Source organism: Canis lupus, chromosome 11, assembly GCF_011100685.1.
Source record: "Canis lupus familiaris isolate Mischka breed German Shepherd chromosome 11, alternate assembly UU_Cfam_GSD_1.0, whole genome shotgun sequence".
Classification (NCBI taxonomy): domain Eukaryota; kingdom Metazoa; phylum Chordata; class Mammalia; order Carnivora; family Canidae; genus Canis; species Canis lupus.
This window is the reverse complement of record NC_049232.1, coordinates 70,669,960-70,690,308: the sequence shown is the minus strand read 5'-3', so window position 1 is coordinate 70,690,308 and position 20,349 is coordinate 70,669,960. Positions and strand designations below refer to the sequence as shown.

Below are 20,349 nucleotides of genomic sequence, written 5' to 3'. Positions count from 1 at the left end.
CTCATTTTATCCCTGAGACTTTGTTTTTTCATCTGCAAACATAGATATAGATAATACAATCTACTTAAGATTATTTTACGGGTCAACTAGATAGCACATAGGCAGCGATTGGCAAAGATGATATGTATATGTGAGATGTGTGGGGGGTGTATGTAGTCAAGTAAACTGGGAGCCCCTTGCTGGGCAGGGACTATGATTTATGTTTCTTTTTAATCTCCCTTTACATAATGTCCACTGGTGCATAGGGCTGCTGGGCTGCACCTGCTTTTATAATAGCTACAGCCAAAGCACTCGGGTGCACACAGGTCTCTAGAAATACTGTAAAGTGAGCAAACAGTTGGTTAAATAGCCGCAAAGGGACTAGCCGTCCTGAGTCTTCGAGTTTCTGAAAACTGTAATGTAATACCTTCTCCTCCTCTTTCTCCACCTCCTCCTTCCCCTAGCTTTCCAATGATGAGTGTGGGAGAAAGGACCCACCCTTGCCCTGAGCAATGCACATGCAATGCCTCACGTTCTACTGGTACTCCACACACACGGACATGTGTACGTATCCATAGGTGCACGTCCGGGTGTTCAGTCAACCTCTGTCGAAGGCCTGCCATGTGATCTAGCTCAGTTTTTGGCACTGGGGGATAGGTCAATGAATAAAACAGACTAAATCTTTGCTTTTGTGAATTTTATATTCAAGCAGAGTGATGAAATCAATAAGTATAACAAACAAGGAAATGATATAATGTATTCGAAGATTGTAAATAATATGAAAAAATAGAGCTGGGTAAATGGTATTCTCATATACTTCTAGGTATAACAGTTTGGATGTAGCTGAAATTTAAAAAAGAATCTCACTGGATAAATAAATACAAGGGAACCTCACTGAGAAGGAGGCATTGGTGCAAAGATTTGAAGGAGATGAGAGAAGGAACCGGAAGGAGAAAGTCCCAGGCAGAGAGGGGAGCCAGTGCAGGTTGTTGGGAGTATGCCACAGGTTCAAGGTGAAGCTGCACTGCATCGGAAATAGTTATTTTTGTTTATCAAAGACGTAGGACATGCAGAGGATGATCATTAAAAATAGTAATTCCGGGAAGCCTGGGTGGCTCAGTGGTTTAGCGCTGCCTTCAGCCCAGGGCATGATCCTGGCGTCCTGGGATCGAGTCCCACGTCGGGCTCGCTGCATGGAGCCCACTTCTCCCTCTGCCTGCGTCTCTGCCTCTCTCTCTCTGTCTCTCATGAATAAATAAATAAAATCTTTTAAAAAATAGTAATTCCAACTATGGATTGAATTGTTATTATCTGTCAAGAATTGAGCTACAGGGAGCCTTATCTACCCTGAGGACTCCTCCTGATAACCCGGTGAGGTTGATGGAACCGTGTTTATTTTATTGACAAGGAAACTGAGGCTGGAGGAAGTAAAGGACCTAAGTGTCACACAACCTGTAAGCGACGGCACGATGTACCCCACTTCTGAGTCCACGTCTCTAAGTTCCACATCATACTGAGGTTTTGAGTGGTTCTGCTGGCGTCTGCAGACTCCTCTACGAATAAACCAGAGCCATAGCTGTCCACTTAAGGTTTCATTGAAGGTCTCCTGTGTCCCCTTTCTGCTTATATGAGCTAATATGGGACAGGAGTTGAGGCAGGCAGTGTTTGTTCAAACTAAGAAATCAGAAAGCTACAGATATTAGAGATCCAGGCCCCAAATTCTTTCCATGGCCACCTTTATGGATGTAGGATTCTTCTAGACTGACGCCATTGGTTTTATTTGTTTATAGAGCTTTATTTATTTTTTTTTGAGATCTAATTCACATGCCATAAAATCCATCCTTTTAAAAATATATAATTCAGTGAATTTTAGGATACTCAGAAAGTTGTGCAATCATCACAATGAATTCCAGAACATTTTAATTGTCTGAAAAAGAAACTGCGTATCCATTAGCAATCACTCCCATTTCCCCCTCCTCCCAGTCCTGGCCACCACTAATTTACTTGCTGTCTCTAGGAATTTGCCTATTGAAGACATTTCATAGAAATGGAATCATACAATATATGACCTTTCTGTCTGAATTCTTTCACTTTGCATCATGTTTTCAAGGTTCAGTGATATTGTACTGTTAGGACTTCATTTCTTTTTATGGTTGAATAATATTCAGTTGTATGGATATTTTGTTTATTCATTTGTTGATGGACATTTGAGTTGTTTTCCACTTTTTGGCTCTTAAGAATAATGCAGCTATGAAAATTTGTTTTTTTATGGACATATGTTTTCAGTTCTCTTGGGTCTATACCTAGGATTAGAATTACTAAGTCCTATGTTAAAACTCTATGTTTGACTTTGAGAGGAACTGCCAAACGGTTTTCTAGTGTGGCTGCACTATTTTATATTCCCATCAGCAGTGTATGAGGATTCCAATTTCTCCCGTCTTTGCCAACACTTGTTATTTTTTGTCTTTTCTGTTAGGCAACTTCATGGATAAGAGGTGGTGTCCCATTATGGTTTTGGTTTGCATTTCCCTAATGATTAGTGATGTGAGCATATTTTCATGTGTTTATTGCCCATTTGTGTATCTTATCTGAGAAATATGTACTCAGATCTTTTATTTTTAAATTGTGCTATTTGTCTTTTCATTGTTGAGTTGCAATGCTTCTTTATATATTCCGAGTATTAGTCTTGTATCACGTATATGATTTACACATATTTTCTCCTGTTTTATGGTGTATTTTTTTTTCATTTTCTTAATGTCATCCTTTAGAACACAAAATGTTTTAATTTGATAAAAAATCCTATTTATCTTTTTTTCCCCCTTTGATTGTACTTTTGGGGTCATAGCTAAGAAATCATCCTCTTACCTAAGGTCACAAATATTTGCTTTTTAATTTTTTTTCTAAGAGTTTTTAGTTTTTGCTTTTACATGTAGGTCTTTGATCCATTTTGAGTTTTTTTTTTTAATATATATGGTGTGAGATAGGGGTCCAATTCCATTCTCTTCTTTTGTATGTGGTTATCCAGTTATCCCAGCATCATTTGCTAAAGAAGCAATTGTTAAAAATGACCCTTTTTTTCACTGTTGTTAAAAATCAATTGGCCATAAATGCATGAGTTTATTTCTGGGCTCTCAATTTTATTCCATCGATCTCTATCTATTTTTATATTAGTACCAGACAGTCTTGATTACTGTCATCTTGTAGTAAATTTTGAAATGGTGATGTGGGAATCTTCCAGCTTTGTGTTCTTTTTCAGGATTATTTTGGCTATTCTGGGTACCTTATATTTCTATATAAATTTTAAGAGCAGCTAGTCATTTTCTGAAAAAAAAAAAAAGCTGGGATTTTGATGGAGATTGTGTTGAATCTATAGATAAATTTGAGAGTATTTCCATATTAATGATGTTAAATTTTATAATCCGTGAACACAACATACAATTCCATTTATTTAGGTCTTCTTTAATTTCTTTCTATATCTTTTGTGGTTTTCAGTATATAAGTCTTGTAAGCCTTTTGTTAATACATTTATTCACAAGTGTTTTATTTTGTGTTGTTGTTACTAATAATGGGATTATTTCTTAATTTCATTTCCTTGTAATTCATTGCTAGTATATAAGAATATAATTGATTTTTGTTTATTAATCTTTTCGCTTGTAACCTTGCTGAACTTCCTTTTTTTTTTCTTTTAGATTGTGTGTGTATTCCTTTGCTTTTCTATATAAAATATCATGTCATCTGCAAATGGAGATAGTTTTATACTTTACTACATGGGTGACTTTTTTTTTCTCTTGCCTAAATGCCCTGTCTAGGACCTTCAGTACAGTGCTGAATAGAAGTAGTGACAATTGACCTAGGGGGAAAGTTTTCAGCCTTTACCATTAAGTAGGAGATAAGCTGTGAGTTTTCCACAGATATCCTTTGTCAGGTTGGGGTAGTTTTCTTCTATTCATAGTTTAAGTGTTTTTATTTTTATTTTTTTAAAGATTTTACTTATTTACTCATGGGAGACACATGAGAGAGACGTAGAGACATAGGCAAAAGAAAAGCAGGCTCCCTGCAGGAAGCCCAATGTGGGACTCCATCCTGCCACTCCGGGATCATGACCTGAGCTGAAGAGAGTAGCTAAACCACTGAGCCACCCAGGTGTCCCTTAAGTGTTTTTATTACAGTGTTTCATGAAAGGTTGTTGAATTTTATGAAAGCTTTTTCTGTGTCTATTGAGATGATCAGTAATTTTTGTCCTTTATTCTGTTAATATGATGAGTTATATTAGTTGATTTTCATATGCTGAATCAGTCTTGCTTTTCTGGGCTACATCTCGCTTGGTCATAGTGTATAATCCTTTTTATATGTTACTGAATTTGATTATTGTTTTGTGTGTCTATATTTATAAGGGATATTAGACTATCGTTTTCCTTCCTGTAGTGACTTTGTCTGGTTTGGGTGTCAGGATAATACTGGCTTCATACAATTAATGGACAATGTTCCTTCCTCTTTTGTATTTTTGGAAGAGTTTACGTAGGATTGGTGTTAATTGGTGTTATTTGGTAGAATTCACCAGTGAAGACATCTAGTAACACACTGTTTTGTAGGAAAAGAAAGCAAGTCCATGAGGAAGGATTTCACCCAAGGTCACAGTATTGGTGGGGGCAAAGCCAGGGCAAGCCAGGGTTCAGACTTTGCTGAACCTTACTGGATAGTAACCCAGTTAGTAGCTTACTGTGTGCATTGTCTCTAATTCTCATACAATTAAAAGCAGATATTGTTAAAGAAGATGTGATATGTATGCACAGGAACTATTACTCAGCAGTAAAAACAAGAATGAAGGGATCCCTGGGTGGCGCAGTGATTTAGCGCCTGCCTTTGGCCCAGGGCGCGATCCTGGAGATCCGGGATCGAATCCCACGTCGGGCTCCCAGCGCATGGAGCCTGCTTCTCCCTCTGCCCTGCCTCTCTCTCTCTCTCTCTCTCTCTCTCTCTGTGTGACTATCATAAATAAATAAAAATTAAAAAAAAAAAAACAAGAATGAAATCTTGCCATTTGCAACAACATGGCTGGATGGATCTAGAGAGTACAATGCTAAAGCAAAATAAGTCAGAGGAAGACAAATACCATATGATTTAACTCGTATGTGAAATTTAAGAAATAAAACAAATGAACAAAGGGGAAAAAAGTGGCAAACCAAAAAAACAGACTCTTAACTAAAGAGGACAGATGGTTACCAGAGGGAAGTAAGATGGGTGGGAGAATGGGTGAAGAAGGTGAAGGAGATTAAGAGCACATTTATCTTAATAAGAACTGAGTAATGTATAAAATTGTTGAATTATTGTGTTGTACACCAGGAACTAATATAATATATGATAAGTATACTGCGTTTAAAATTTAAAAGTAAGTAAATTGCAATTGATTAACAAGAGCAATCAATTCCATGAAGAAGGAGAAAAAAGGCAGGTATTGCATATTTTTCTTATTTTTTAAGATTTTATTATTGAAGGACATTTTTAGTTAGGTATACAACATAGTGATTCAATGATTCTGTACATCACTCCTTGCTCACCATGGGAAGTGTAGCTACTACCTGTCACCATACAACATTGTTACAATATTACTGAATGTATTTTCTATGCTGTACTTTTCATCTCCATCAGGTAAATTTATTTTATAACTAGAACTCTGTTTCTCTTAATCCCCCCTTTTATTGCCCATCCCCCCACATGCTTATCATCAGGCAACTACCAGTTTGTTCTCTGTACTTAGGAATCTGTTTCTGTTTATTGGTGGGTTGGTTGGTCGGTTCTGCTTTTGTCTTTCTTTGCCATATGTATTTTGCTTGGCATAATATTCTCTAGGTTCATCCATGTTGTTACAAATGGCAAGATTTAATTCTTTTCTATGGCCGAGTAATATTCCATTTGGTATATATACCACATTTTTATCCATCCCTTATGAGGAGACACTGAGGTTGCTTCCATGTCTTGGTTATTGTAAATAATGCTGTAATAAACATGGGGGGCATATATCTTTTCAGTTTAGTGTTTTCATTTTCCTTGGGTGGATAGTCAGAAATGCAAGTATTGGATTGTAGGGTAGTTCTATTTTTGATTTTTTGAGGAACTCCCTACTGTTTTCCACAGTGGCTGCACCAGTTGGCATTCCCACCAACAGTGCACAAGGGTTCTCTTTTCTCCACATCCTCATCAGCACCTGTTATTCCGTGTCTTTTTGATACTAGCCATTCCGACTGGTGTGAGGTGATATTTCATTGTGGTTTTGATTTATGTTTCTTTGATGATGAGTTGATGTTAAACATCTTTTCATGTATCTGTTGGCCATCTGTATGTCTTCTTTGGAGAAATATCTATTCCAGTCCTCTGCCCATTTTTTGATCTGATTGTTTTCTTGGTGTTGAGTTGTTTGAGTTCGTGATATTTTGAATATTAACCTCCTATCAGATAGGTCATTTGCAAATATCTTTTCCCATTCAGTAAGTTGCCTTTTCATTTTGTTGATAGTTTTTTTTTCACTATGCAAAACCTTTTCAGTTTGATGTAATCCCAACTGTTTATTTGTTTCCCATGCCTGGGGAGAGAAAGCAGCTATCTGATGAGGAAAATGAGGTTCAGAGACATGGTGTGATTTGCCTACACACCCAGGGGCTGAGCTGGAGTTCTAACCAAACCTTATGGAAACCAGTGGTCTGATTGCCATAATACCTTCCAGGAGGATTTCCTTTGCCCAGGGGTTTGATTTCAAGAAGCATTGTTTCTACTTTTTCCATTTGAATATCATAAATAGGCAAAACAAGCAAGATAATGTTTATTGTACCAAGCGCTGTTCTAGGTATTTTCCTTGTTATTTAATTGTTAGAACAATCTTGGGAGGCAGATATTGTTAACTCCATTTTACAGATATGGAAACCAAATCCCTTAAAGGAAATAGAAACAGGAAATAGACTCCCAAGTACAGAGTTTGGTCCTTCTCCCCATACCCATTCCTCCAACCTGTGGGAAAATACTGCTCATACATCAGGTGGAGACTGAGCTTAGCTTGAAGTAGTTAAGAACCATCCTGCCTAAAGTATTTGATGACTTAACATCCAAGGGTAAAGCCAAGTTGGGGACCTCTGCTTGGCCGCCTCTTCTCTGACCTTGATTTGCCAATTTGCAATTTTAAAAGGCACCAAGGAAGAAGAGAAAGACTTCATGGTGAGACACAGAAAGAGGAGCAATGTCAGGGTTGAAAGGGGATGACGGGCGATGGTGTTGCTGTACAGAGAGCTCTTCCTTGTCAAAAGTTGGGAACATGGAGTTCATCCTCCTCATGAACTCTAAGTTCCTCCAAACTGTGACTCAAGACCCAGTTGGGACCAATGAATACCTACCAATTGTATCTATTTGGAAATAGCACTAGGAACTTTGAGTTGGGAGACCTATGCTGGGGGGCCTGGCTGAACTATCTGTGCAGCCTTGGAAAAGTCAATTCAAATTTTCGTGGCTCATTTGCCTCCTTGTAAAATGGATTTAATAGTACACACTCCTTAGGCAATTCTAAAGAGAACAGAAGACAACTGTGTAAAAGCCCCCAGCACAGAGTCTGATAGAGTGAGTGCCCAGGAAATGTGTGGGGTCTCTAAGGCACTTTCACATCCATAATGAACATTTGGTCCTCACAGTATCCCTGTGGGGTTATCAATAGTATCCAGGCTACAGAGAGGTCAAATCATCTGACCAAAGCCACATAGCTAGTTAAAGACAAAGTTAAACTCCACATCATGCCCTCTGTCTCTCACTGCCATATATCTGTAAGTTATACTTCCCTGTAAAAAATTCCTATAACTGAAGTCATTTAAGAATTACTGATTTTATCTGGGTATTATAGAGGCTGTCCGGGATATAATAAAGACATAAGAAAAGGGCCACAGGAATATAGAGATCCCAGGAATATAAATTGAATTGGAATAATAAGACATTCCATGCTTAATTCATTCCTTGATTTGAAACCATAAAATTTGTCTGCTTTGCCCTAAAACAGCCTGTTACAAGAGGAACATCCTCCAACTAGGAGCAATGGTCAGTCTAACTGTGTATTGTCATGTAAGCCACTCCCTGAAGAAAGAGAAGGAGAAGTGAGGGGACAGGCAAGAAGAAGGGAAGGAAGACAAAACCTGAATTTCCCTTTCAAGAGAGGTCAGATTACACTTGATGGGTGAATGAACAAGCTCAAATGGACCATTTACCTAGTTTTATACATTAAAATCCTTTGGCATGTTCACTCCTCTAAGGCTTTCAGGGTGGGGGGTATGAGGATTGTCACCCTTTTGTGTGTGTGTGTGTGTGTATGTGTGTGTGTGTGTGTGTGTTTATGGTTCTTTTTTTTTTTTCTGGTAGAAGAGAACGTGATTTTCATAGGTAGTTGGCATTCCCTGTAAGTTGCAGCTGACCATGGATCCAGAGAGTCCTCGAATGTGTATCCATAGCTTAGTCCATTGGTTTAAGAAAGGAAGAAAGAGCACACTTGAAGGAAATGTAAAGACAATAATTAATTTTTATTGAGGTGCTCCTAGCACTGCATCCCATTTCTTGTTCACTTGACCATCTCCATCTCCCTGCTCTTCTGTGAGCTCCTGGAAAGCAAGGCCCACACTCTTCTTGCCCATTAAGTATTTTCATCCTGCTTGGGAGAGTGCCGGGCACCTAGCAGGTGTTCTGCTGGGAGCAGGCATACAGTGGGTGGCACAGCCGTGAGGATCATTCACTCCTCAGTCGGATACTGCAGCACACTTTAATTTCAAATCAATTTATATTTATTTAATTTTAAATACCATTACTATAATCATTCATTGCTGAGGTCTGGTATTGTTGGCACTATGAAGATTATAGTAATGTTCACATATGAGTGAATGGGGGGGGGGGCTTTGACAGGCACAGCAGTAGATGTCTAGTACTTATTCTACATTGTTGTTGCCTGTGCTTGAACTTAGCACCCATGTTGGTTCCAGATTGGGGCTTCCCCCAGGACCCCAGAGCTCTCTGCTGGCTGCCCTGGCCCCCCGCCCCACTCCCCTGATTCTTTACCTGTGTGCTCATGCAGTCGGAGGAGTTGAAGGGAGTGCAAGTGGTAGGAGCTGATGTTTGGAGTACAGCCACGGGCCGCCTCACCTTTGGTCCCAAGCACAGCCTCCCAGTCATGCCTCGGCCTGGGTTGTTTTGAAAGTAGAAACCAGGACTGGAGTCCTTAATACCATGGCGGTCTCTCTGTGCTGGGCACCGGAATTAAATATTTATGTTGGCAGAAAGCACGAGTCATCAGCCCAAGTTGGGAGATAAAAAGGTTGGTTTTTGGCCCTGGGGAGGAGGTGGGCTGCACGGAGATCAGAGCAGGGCTCCATAGCAACCCCTCACTGTTCATTCTCAGGTCTGACTCTGACACTCTCGACGGCCAGCACCCCACTGGGGAAGACGTTGGGCATCCGAATTTTGTCAGCCAGTTCATACCAATGCTCTCACTTCACAGGCTGGGAAACTGAGAGCACATCACAGTGCTTGTCCAGTGTCAGAGTCCAGACTGGAGTCCAGATCTTCAGCAAGTAGTTGTGACGTTAGACCTGAGGTCAGGAGAGCTGCGTCACCTTGAATACGTCACCTGAGCCCACTGAGCCTGTCTAAAGCAGGAAGGATGCCTAACCCTGGGATCAAAGGAGATAACGTAAATAAATGATTTATACAAGATGCTGTCAAAACTTTAGCTCAAGCTTTCCTCGAGAGGTCCAGATAGTACGTATTTTAGACTTTATGGGTCAGGTGGTCTCCGCTGCAGTTACTCAGCTCTGCCACTGTAGTGTGAAAGCATCTACAGAAAATACATTTTAAGAAACTGAGTGTGGCTGTGCTCCATTAAGACCTTATTTACAGAAACATGCGGCAAGCCAGATTTGGCCGTGGGCCGTGGTTTGCCGACCCTGGCTGTAGATGCTTGGAACTTGTGAGACTCGATGATGTAATAAATGACCCCAAATTTGAGTGGTTTAAAACAAAACTATCTGATTATGCCGATAGATTTGGTGGGTCAGGCCCCGGGACAGGGCACAGTGGGCTTGGCTGTCTTTACTTCATGAAGTCTGGAGCATCAGTGGCAGGATGAGCGACCTGACTGCTTGGGCTGCAGTTACCTGAAGGTTCCTTTACTTACCCAGCTGGGGCCTGGGCTGGAATGACCCAGACACCAGGCCTGCTGACATGCCTGCCGTAACCACTTTCTCCATGTGGCTGGGCTTCCTCACTCCAGGGTGGCCTCAGCGTAGCTGGATGTCTTGCATGGAGGCTTGGGGCTGCGAGCAAGCAGGTTCCAGCGAGAGAGGTAGAAGTTGCACAGCCTTTTATGATCCAGACTGAGTCATACAGCATCCCTTCTGCCGAGCTCTATTAGTCCAAACATTCCTGACGCCACCAGCATCCAAAGTGGAGGGACAGAGAACCCCCACCTCTCAGTGAGAGCAAAGCTAAAGAATTGGGGGAGGGAGCTCACTTTTAGAACCATCGTGGAAGAGATTAATAATTCAAACACACACATGGAATAGTGGCAGACGCTTATTTTAGCACTTTCTGTGTGCTACATCCCTTTGAAGGAGGTAATATTATTGTCCACACTTTATTTTTATTATCATCCCCATTTTAAAGACAGGATACACTAAAGAACGGAGATGTTAATTAACTTGCCCATGGTAAAGAGTCACACCAAGAACCCGAGTCTTTGGGCTGCCTGGTGTCTAGCTACCTTCCTACCAGTAGTCACTTGAAGACATTATCACACACCTGCTCTGAGCACAACTGTTCTGTGCATTCTGGGTCGTCCAAGGGAAGAGGTATGACACTGAGTTTCATTCATAAAAAACCTAAAATGTGGGTGAGGGGATTAAATTCTGATTTAATTCTCACAACCCTGTGAGATGGAACCTTGGTCCCATGTTACAGATAAGGAAACCAAGGCCCACAGTTAAGTCACTACTTGCCCGGTAGCTGATAGAGTCTAGCTAGACTCAAGGCCAGCGCAGTTTGATATGCAATCACATGCTGTTTGTCATAGACTGCAATGAGGAAAGATCTGGAACAATTAATACTGACTCTTTCAGAGGAAAACAATTTTTTTTTTCAATCCCTAACATGTCAGATCTAGCCTATCCTTAGAGGTGATACTGGTTGAGTTTCTTCACCACAGAGACGGGAGACTGAGGCCCATCGGAGAAGGGCAGTTAGGCGTCCCTGGCCGGCCAGCTGCTCAGATGCAGAGCCGGAGCTGGGACTCTGCTTTTCCCACCACATCGACTGCCACGTTGTGGCGGGAATGGCGGGGAGGGGAGTGATGGTAGGTTGGGTGTGGGGCAGTGGGGTGGGGGTAGGAGTGGGGGTGGGGTTTAGACTAACTGGGAAGTTGTTTGCCAAAGCTGTGTGGGGGGAAGGAGCATTTTACAAGACCAGGGCCTCTGGCCTGGAAACATCTGTTTCCCTTCAAATCAGCGAGGAGACTTTTGCCTCCCCAGAATGCCTAAATCATGTGGCGGCTGGGGAAGAGCAGGCGTTGGCCTGGAGACTTCAAACGCATTCTCCGGTACTCTCGGGGACCTGGTCCTGATGTGGGCCTCTGGGGCTCCATCCCAGCTCTTACCCCCTGTCAGATCCGTGAGAAGCTCTCACCGCCAATTAACTTCTCGGTTTCATTCTCTCACCCCTGCTGCGAGGGGGTCTGGAGGTCTTGGATGGGACCAACAACAGCTTCCTCTCCACCCACTCTCCTCTGATTTCCACTAGGATGACTTCTTCTAGATGTCTGGGGGAGACGGGGGAGAGGGGTGCTCAGAGCCTCGTGCAGTCTCATGATAACTATTGATGATGACACCGCAACTGTCCCTCGCTGAGCGTCAGCACATGCCAGGCAGCATAGTGAGCACTTCCCCATGTCGCTTTTTACTCTGGCAGCTACGCTCTACAGTGGGTTTTAATATCATGATTCCTATTTCACAGGTGAGTACATCGACACAAGGCCTCACACAGGCAATAAATGGGGAGCCAGAATTTAAAACCGAACAGCCTCATTCCAGGCTCATGTGTTCAGCCATTCTGTCATTCTATCTCTTATAATGACCTTTCAACCAAACCCCCTTTTGTTCATTTCACAGACAGGGAAGCTGATTTCCAGACAGGGGAACTACGACTTCCTAGTCGATTGAGTCATTCATTCAGTATGTCATTCATTCTGGCAAGTACTTGCCGAGCATCGCGTGATTTAGATGTCTGAGCACCAGATGTCGGTGGGTGGATAGAGATGGGCAGTGCCGTATTCCGTAGTCCTGAAGATGCGTACTCCTGGGGGCAAGAGAGAAGTGTATGAGCACTGACCTAGTCGTGCGGCATGTGCTGTAACAGGGCACCGTGGGCAGAGGAAGGTTTACTGGAGGAGATGGGGCTCCACTGATGCTCCAAGCACAAGGTAGAAGGGGTCAACTGGGGAAGGGCAAGGATGAGCCACACAGAGGTGTAGTCATGTGCAAAGGTCCAGAGGTAGATTCCATATCATGGAACCATTGGCAGTTTGCTATGGTTCTACTATGAAACAAGAATAGGAAGCAAAGATCGGTAAACGAGGCTGGATGTGTAGCCAGAGTTTGAGGTTCAGTGATATTAGGACAGTCAAACGAGTGAAGATCAAAGAGCTGCACTGAGCCTCTGGTAAGGGATTTGGATTTAGTTCCAAGGGTGATGAAGAAACATTAAATAATACTTTGCATTTGTGTAGTCAATCCCAAGGCACTTGCCCGCACTTTGAAATCGCAGTACATGGAAGAGCCATATTGTTTAGTCATCCAAGATCTCCCAGGCCTCAGTCTGTGGAAAACCTGGGACAAGGGCTCAGTTTTCTCTTCTTTTAATTCAGGGATAGCTGGCACACTATATTACATTAGTTTCAGGTGTACAACGTAGTGATTCAACAACTCTCTACATCATGCAGGGGTAGCTACCCTCTGTCACCAGGCAACACTATTAGATGCCATCGACCATATTCCCCATGCTGGACCTTTCATCCCCTGACTTCTTCATAACTGGACGGCCATGCCTCCTACTTCCCATCACCTGTCTTGCTTATCCCCTTACACCCGAGCCCTCTGAAAACCACTGGTTTGTTCTGTGTACTTGTGTGTGTGTGTGTGTGTGTGTGTGTGTGTGTGTGTGTGTGTTCATTTTGTTTGTTTCAGGCACCTTGGCCACTGTTCTTTCCCCTAAAACAAAGTCGGAGAAAAGAATAGGGTTTGAGCCTGGAACTTCAGTTCCTAAATCGCCCATCCCGCTCCATCCTTGGAGCTACCTCTTTTGTAATAAAAGTTCCCGTAGGTGCAGTGGGACCTAACTCAGCCAGTGGTACCAGAAGCAGGATAGTGTATGGAAGGAGCACCGGGGCGGGGGTCAGAAAAGCCAACGTCTACTCTGATTTTATTAAGCATCTTTCCTCTCTGGGCCTCCGTTTCCCCACATGGAAATAAGGATATGGAGTTTGGTGATGGCTCAGGGGCTCTAATTCAGATTATCGGTGGACCTCAGCCTGCTCCGGTGGGCAAAGAGAAGATGGAAGAACTGAGGTGAAGGCAGCTGGCACCCTTCCTGAATCCCCTGAGCGACCCTGAGGTCCACCTGCACCCTCTCTCTCTCCATCCCCACTTTCCACTCTGCTGTGTGGGTGTGTCCCTACGTCTGCTTCTCGGTCTCTAGCTCGCTCTCCTTTTCCACATGAGGGGCCGCCACTTTCTTCCCCTCACAAAAAGCCCCCTCCAAGCCCTGCCGGGTCCCCTAACAGCTTTCAGATGTGTCTCTGGAACAGTTCTACAATTACAGCTGAGCCGGGCAGAAAGCGCTTGGCCTTGTGACTTTTGACCCAGGCCTGTGAGGTTGACATCTTCCTCTTTTTCCACCCCTCCGCCCCCGCCAGCAGGGTGGCCTGAGGCCTCCTCCACACCGAGGCCTCCACTGACACATTTGGTTTACTCTAATGACACAAATAGAAGCTACCTTTTGGGGAGCAAAGATTGAGCCAGGCCTGATCTATCGTTGTATCATTGAGTCTTGGCCCCAAACCTGTGAGGGATGGATAGCTTCACCCTCTCTACCGAGACTGAAGCCCAGAGAATACTCAGCCAGCAGCTGAGGAAAGCAAGGATTCTTCCCAGGTTTTATTATTATCTTTTTAATATTTTATTTATTTGTTCATGAAAGACAGAGAAGCAGGCTCCTTGTAGGAAGCCCAATGTGGGACTTGATCCCCGGACTCTGGGATCATGCCCTGAGCCAAAGGCAGACGCTCAACCCCTGAGCCCCCCCAGGGGCCCCTCTATGTAGGTTTCGTAACTTGAAAATCTAAGGCGGCTTCTTCCCCGGCATGCTGTTATTCATGCTGCTTGGCTACGCAGGGAGGTGACCCTAGACCCTCTTGGTGGAGTGTATTGCAGAAGTGCCATGGAAACATCAGTGGCCAGTGGGAAAGTCGTGTTTAAAAAAAGTTTCCAACTCCTCATGTTTTGAGGCTAATTCACATATTCCATTCACTACATCCTTCCGTGTTACCCTCACTTGAAATGCATCGCCTCTTCTCCAAGAAAGCATTTTTTAAATGTGTACTCTTGTACAAATCCGTGCTGTTTACATGGTCTTTATAAAAATCTGCAGCTTACAAGCCACTTCTCGTGTATCACTCTATGGGATCTCTGAGACAGTCATGCACTGTCTCTATAATTATCCCCATCTTGTTGATGTAGAAATGACTAGGAAATGAGATGTGATATGCTCGGGTTCATTCATTTACTCAGATATTTACCGAGTACCTCCCATCCATACCCAGCCCTGGTAAGTGCCAGGACATTGCTGTACTCGAGCTGCGGTATATAGGTATATACTCCCTCTGGGAGCCGCAGACCAGGGTTTGGATCCCGCCTCTGCCGCTTTCTAGATGGGTTGCTGGGAGGGTAGTAAGTGCTTACGCAGTGTTACCCAGGACTGTCCCTACCTCCCTACTCTGCTGCTGGCTCATTCTCACTTCCTGGAGTTTGTCATCTTACTTCTAACGCCTCTGTAAGGCTTTTCAATGATAACTCACCCATGTAGCCTTTAGAGATGCCTGATTCAGAGAGATGAAGTAAGCACAGAGAAGTGACTCAACTGAGGTCACAGAGCAAGGGAAGAGAATAGAATAGAATGTGAGCCCACGTCTGGCTGTCTTCAAGACCAGGCTCCTTCCTCTGTCACCACTGCTTCTCTTGGCTAACACAGTACTAGAGGTAGTAAGCCCTACAACTGAGCTCCACTCACAGTGCTGAGATACAACAGGAGAGATGTAGTGCCCACATCACAGTGCTGTTGTTCTTATACCAAAGGTGGAAGCCAAAAACCCAGAAAGCAGATGAATAGATTAGCTTTTTAATGAATATGCGGCCAACATACCCCATGTTTAGGCCTCTTAAGACCTATGTTTTAGGGACAGCCCCACCCTTCCTTACCTTTGCCAGCACTCCAAGCCAGCTAATGAAAGATAAAAGGTGGAATTAGATTTGACAGTGTGGTTAGGTATCTAATCTTTGGATCCAGGCAGACCTAAGTTCTGGTCCCCTGTTGCTACTTCCTTAATATGTAATAAATAATAGGGCAATTACATGACCTCTTTGGAACCAGTGTCCTTCTTGATAAAATGCAGTCATAGTACGCAGCTCATGCAGTATAGGGATAAAAGAGCTCCTGGCACACAGTTAATGCTCAGTAACTGTTAAGTGGATGAATGAAAGAACATGTAAATGAGCATGTCCAGCCATGCCAGGTAACTCTGGGGTTCACTTCCAAAGCCCAGGACTCAGACTGCTCTGTCCCTAAGTAACTGTGAGACCACAGGAAGATGTAAAATCAAATTTCAGTTTCCTCACTGAGGTGCAGGTGACACTAATCCCCACCTTCCAGACTTGCCTACTTGGAAAATAAGAGAGTAAGTGCAAAGTGCCCAGCAGGCATTTGGTGCCCAATAAATGCTTCACAGTTGCTTTTTTTTTTTTCCCCCAAATCTCTTCTTTTGTAGTCTCAGCATCCCTGACACCTTTTGACTGCTGATCTTACAGTATGATTTCGTGTTCCACCTTACAACTTCCAGAGCCTTCTCTGAAGCCACAACCCAGTACCCTGTTTTCTTGCTCTGCTACAGGTTCACTTTGTATGCTGTGGATACACGAGGGAGGCACTCAGAGCTCAGCACAGTGACCCTGAGGACAGCCTGTCCGTTGGTGGATGACAACAAGGCAGAAGGTGGGTTATCCATTTCTTCACTTCCCAGGTAACTCCCATATTTCCTCTCTAAGTTCTATACCCAACAGTCCCTAACCACTACCCCTTTCCTGCCTCATACACGTATTGGCACAAGTTGAACAAAGTGTGAAGAGACTAAGAGGACAGAAGAAATAGGGAACTAAATTAATCAAAGCCATGAAGGAAGTTGAGATTGACCAGCAAGATCTTAGCCAGTGGAAAGACTTGCCCTTCTTTCAAGCATGTGTCTGTGTTCTGACTTAGAGGCAAGGAGTGGTGGAGAGTCAGAGCGCCATGACTATGTCCTGCCCCTTAGCCTAGGCTTTTTAGAGACCACTTTTTTCCACTTCTGTTTATGCTAGGGTTGGCATGTGCGTGACAATAGACCACTCCACCACTAAGCCCATGGCAGGTACCAATAGCTCATCACAGCATGCATCTCCATCTAGTCTAGGGGTGGCCTCAGACCCCTCAGCATTGATCTATAGGCAGTGACTATCCGAGTTGGCAAGTAGGATTAAACCTTTATGCTGCTCCTGGCCCGTAACGCTGTAAGCATCAGGCACCTGGAAAAAAAAAAAAAAGAAAAAGAAAAAAAGAAAAGGAAAGAAAAGAAAAGAAAAGAACTGGTCAGTCAGACCCACCATGTACTTAGTTCTTAGCTGACATGAGGATGAAGTGTCCATAGCAGGACTGGCAAAAACCTGGTGTAGACTGTGAGAACCTGATGGTTCACTTCAAGTTGAGCAAATGTCTTCTAAGAGCACTGGTACACAAGCAATGCAGAAGAGACATGCTCTTCACCTTTTAGGAACTCACATTCTAGTCTCTCTAGAGAGAGAGACATTTCTACAAATGGCTCAATAATAAGCTCCATAATACATGCTTTGTATGCTACCAGACAAGAGGAAATAGTCTTCCTGTTGAGGAGCTATCGAATCTCAAAGGTAAGGGGGTTCGAGATGGTTTCCTGATCATTGATGATGATGATGATTAATAATAATAATCATCATCATCATAATTATTTTAAAATAACACATGCGTATGGTTAAAAAAAAAAGACAGAAAAATTAAAACCAGAGTGGAAATACTATGAACTAAATGCTCCTTCCATCCTAAACCTGAGTCCCCCAGATTCTTCTAGAGGCAATCACTGTTAGCAATGACTTGGGGATGTGCATAAATTTTGATCAGAGTCTTCACAGATGAAAGAACGGGCCTTCCATTCAAAGGGAGCTACCCATGATGACTTTAAGTTACATCAATTTCTAGGAACAACTGAAGGAGCAGAAATTGCCATATATGGTGAGCAGAAGAGTCTGGTTTTTCTTTGAGAGGTGTTTTGAATGGAAACTTCTTAGACCTGATCACAGAACTATGTTGGAAAAACTACAGAGAGGAGATAGAAGTAGACTGCTGAGATGAGCCCAAGACAGTAGATTTAAGCCTCTGCATTTGTTTGGAATTTTATGTGAAATCATGGATACCAAATATATGTTAATAACAAAGCTTGCGAATTAGGAGCACTAACTCTGTGCCAGGGCCTGTGTTGTGTGCTTTACGTTCACTTTTTAATTTCATCCTCCCAGCACATCCCCAGAATAGACATTGCTATTTGCAGCTGATAGTCGGTCGGCCCTTGAATATCACACACTTGAATTCCAGCACAAATGTGCCTTCCTTGTTGCAAGGTGTGTTTCCATGCTCACTTTTTCCTGCTGTCCAGTGATCCGTGCCTGCACTTCTCCCCCTCAGAGATAGCAGACAAGATCTACAATCTGTACAATGGGTATACAAGTGGAAAGGAGCAGCAGACTGCCTACAACACGCTGATGGAGGTCTCGGCCTCAATGCTGTTCCGAGTCCAGCACCACTACAACTCTCACTACGAGAAGTTTGGCGACTTTGTCTGGAGGAGTGAGGATGAGCTTGGGCCCAGGTATGGACAGTGTGTGAGTGTGAATGGAGTGGTGGATCCTTCTGGCTTCTATTTGAATTTATGAGAGCCTTTATTCCATAGGCTAACAATGGCTTTGTCAACTAAATAAGAGTGTCATCTACCTTAGTCATGTCAGGGTGAGAAATTGGAAAGGGGCAGAGAGAATGACAGATTCTTGGAATTTTAGCTTCTCAGACTTCTGGAATGTCAGATAAGACATTCAGCACTGTTTCCCTCAGTTACTCCCCTTACCCACCTTCCACCTTTAGTGTTGGAGACGGGAACCATGAACTCCTGGAGGAGATCTGTCCTAACCAAGACCGTGAAAGGGTATAGCGGCAGGCTCATGGCCCTTAATCTAGGGCTTTCCTCCCACTTCCATAAGAAATCTGACGTTTTCTAAGGGCACCTGGATGGCTCAGTTGGTTAAAGGTCCGACTCTTGATTTTGGCTCAGGTCATGACCTCAGGGTCAAGAGATCAAGCCCTGCATCAGGCTCTACATTGGAGCCTGCCTGAGCCTGAGATTCTCTATCTCCTTCTCTTTCTTCCCCATTCCCCTGACTCACTCACTCTCTCTCTCTCTCTCTCTCTCTCTCCCTCCCGTCCTCTCTCCCCCTTAAAAAAAAAAAAAAAAGAACAACTCTGAGGTTTCTAGAATAAAGTCCATTAGTGACCATGACTAAATACATTCCTAAATTCAATGTGTATTAAGACATGATCTTTATCACCAGCAGTGACTGTACCAATCGTTGTGCTAGGAACCATGGAGGACGCAAACGTACCTAAGACAATCACTATCTTCTGAAGCTTCATAAAGTAGTATATGAAGTAGTGGTTATGTTTTTATGCCTTGCACCTAACAACATTCATTCATTCATTCATCACTTACTTAGTAGCACCTCTTACCAGTTGGTTGTTGACCATGCAGCGACAAAAACGGATAAGCTCACTGTTGGAGGTAATTAAACAAGCAATTGAAAAGAATAGGAATGGTAAGTATAATGAGCACAGAACAGGGCCCTTTGGGGAGGCACAGCAGAATCATCTGGTCTAGGTAACCCAGCGAAACCTTCCCAGCGGCTGAGACTGAGACTGACAGAATGAATAGGGGTCAGACAAGAGGAAGGAGAAGAGGTTTGGAGAGTTTGGGGCAGAGTGACCAGCCTGGGAAATACACAAAGGAGATAATGTCACCTTAGGGCAGGGTTTTCCTCAAATTTTCATCATTTGCCTGCCGCTTTTATTATTTTGGGCATATCACCATGCTGTAAGCACTTTTTGTTTTGGTATTTCATAGATTTACATCTCACTGAAAATCTGTTTGAAAACACTGTATCATTTTATAAAGGGAAGAGTAGTACCATCCATGTTTAATAGAAAATTAAATGTAAACATTTGATACAATGGAAGGGAAAAAATAATAACAAGAAACAATGCTCTTCAATCCTGGTAGAGCATGAGGCTCTGCATTTAAAAAGGAGATTAGCAAGTGTTAGGGAGTACTGAGGACACAGTCTCGAACCAAGAGTTTCTTTTTTAAAGTAATCTGGAGCAGAGGAAGAGAATGAAAAAGAGAATTTGACTGCCTTTCCCAGTGTGATTCATTGTTGTTTAATGCTGAGTCTGTGATTATCTGTAGCACCACCTAAAATCCTTTCTCTTGCCCCTGGGGAACCCCTTTTACACTTTGGTAAACACTATGTGTAGAGGAACTGAAAGAATTTCCCTATAGTTGGAGCAAAGTGTGTGACAGCAGGAGTGATAAAAGATAAGAAGGGAGAGGTCAGTAGGGGCCAGTCCTGAATGCCCTGTAAGTAGGGTTAAATTATTTGGATTATCTCCCTAAGGTAATGGGAAGCTTTTCAAGTGTTTTTCACAAGGGGGTGATATTAGCAGATCTTCGGGAGGGATAAAGATCCCTCTGACCACAGTTGGGAGCTTAGACGTTCAAGAGGGGTCAAGACAGGAGGGAGGTAGTGAGGCCCTCGAGGCTACTCTTACAGTCGTCCGGGGGAGATAGCGTGGTGTTCTGGGGCAGGGTAGTACTGGTAGCATAGGAGAGAATTGCCTGACTTGCTGAAATACTTAGTCAGTGGCACTCTG

The 20,349-nt window shown here is 43.2% G+C and overlaps 1 protein-coding gene and 1 long non-coding RNA gene across 8 annotated transcripts in view; one reads left to right on the top strand and one right to left on the bottom strand.

Annotated features, from left to right (window-relative positions):
• The window catches only part of ASTN2 (astrotactin 2), an 852,112-nt gene that overhangs the window by 820,354 nt on the left and 11,409 nt on the right, over window positions 1-20,349 (top strand). For all 6 annotated transcript variants that reach the window (XM_038553226.1, XM_038553225.1, XM_038553224.1 and 3 more), the window contains 2 exons: window positions 16,205-16,305; window positions 18,061-18,244. In XM_038553226.1, coding sequence (XP_038409154.1) covers window positions 16,205-16,305; window positions 18,061-18,244 — 285 coding nt within the window. The remainder of the gene's footprint in view (window positions 1-16,204; window positions 16,306-18,060; window positions 18,245-20,349) is intronic.
• On the bottom strand, window positions 8,505-11,798 carry LOC111097891. 2 transcript variants are annotated; one of them, XR_005367227.1, is made up of 4 exons: window positions 11,642-11,798; window positions 10,169-10,478; window positions 9,055-9,665; window positions 8,505-8,759 (listed from the first exon to the last, which is right to left on the bottom strand). It is a non-coding gene; the product is annotated as an uncharacterized LOC111097891 (long non-coding RNA). The 2 variants fall into 2 exon arrangements; XR_005367226.1 differs by having other exon boundaries at window positions 8,505-9,665.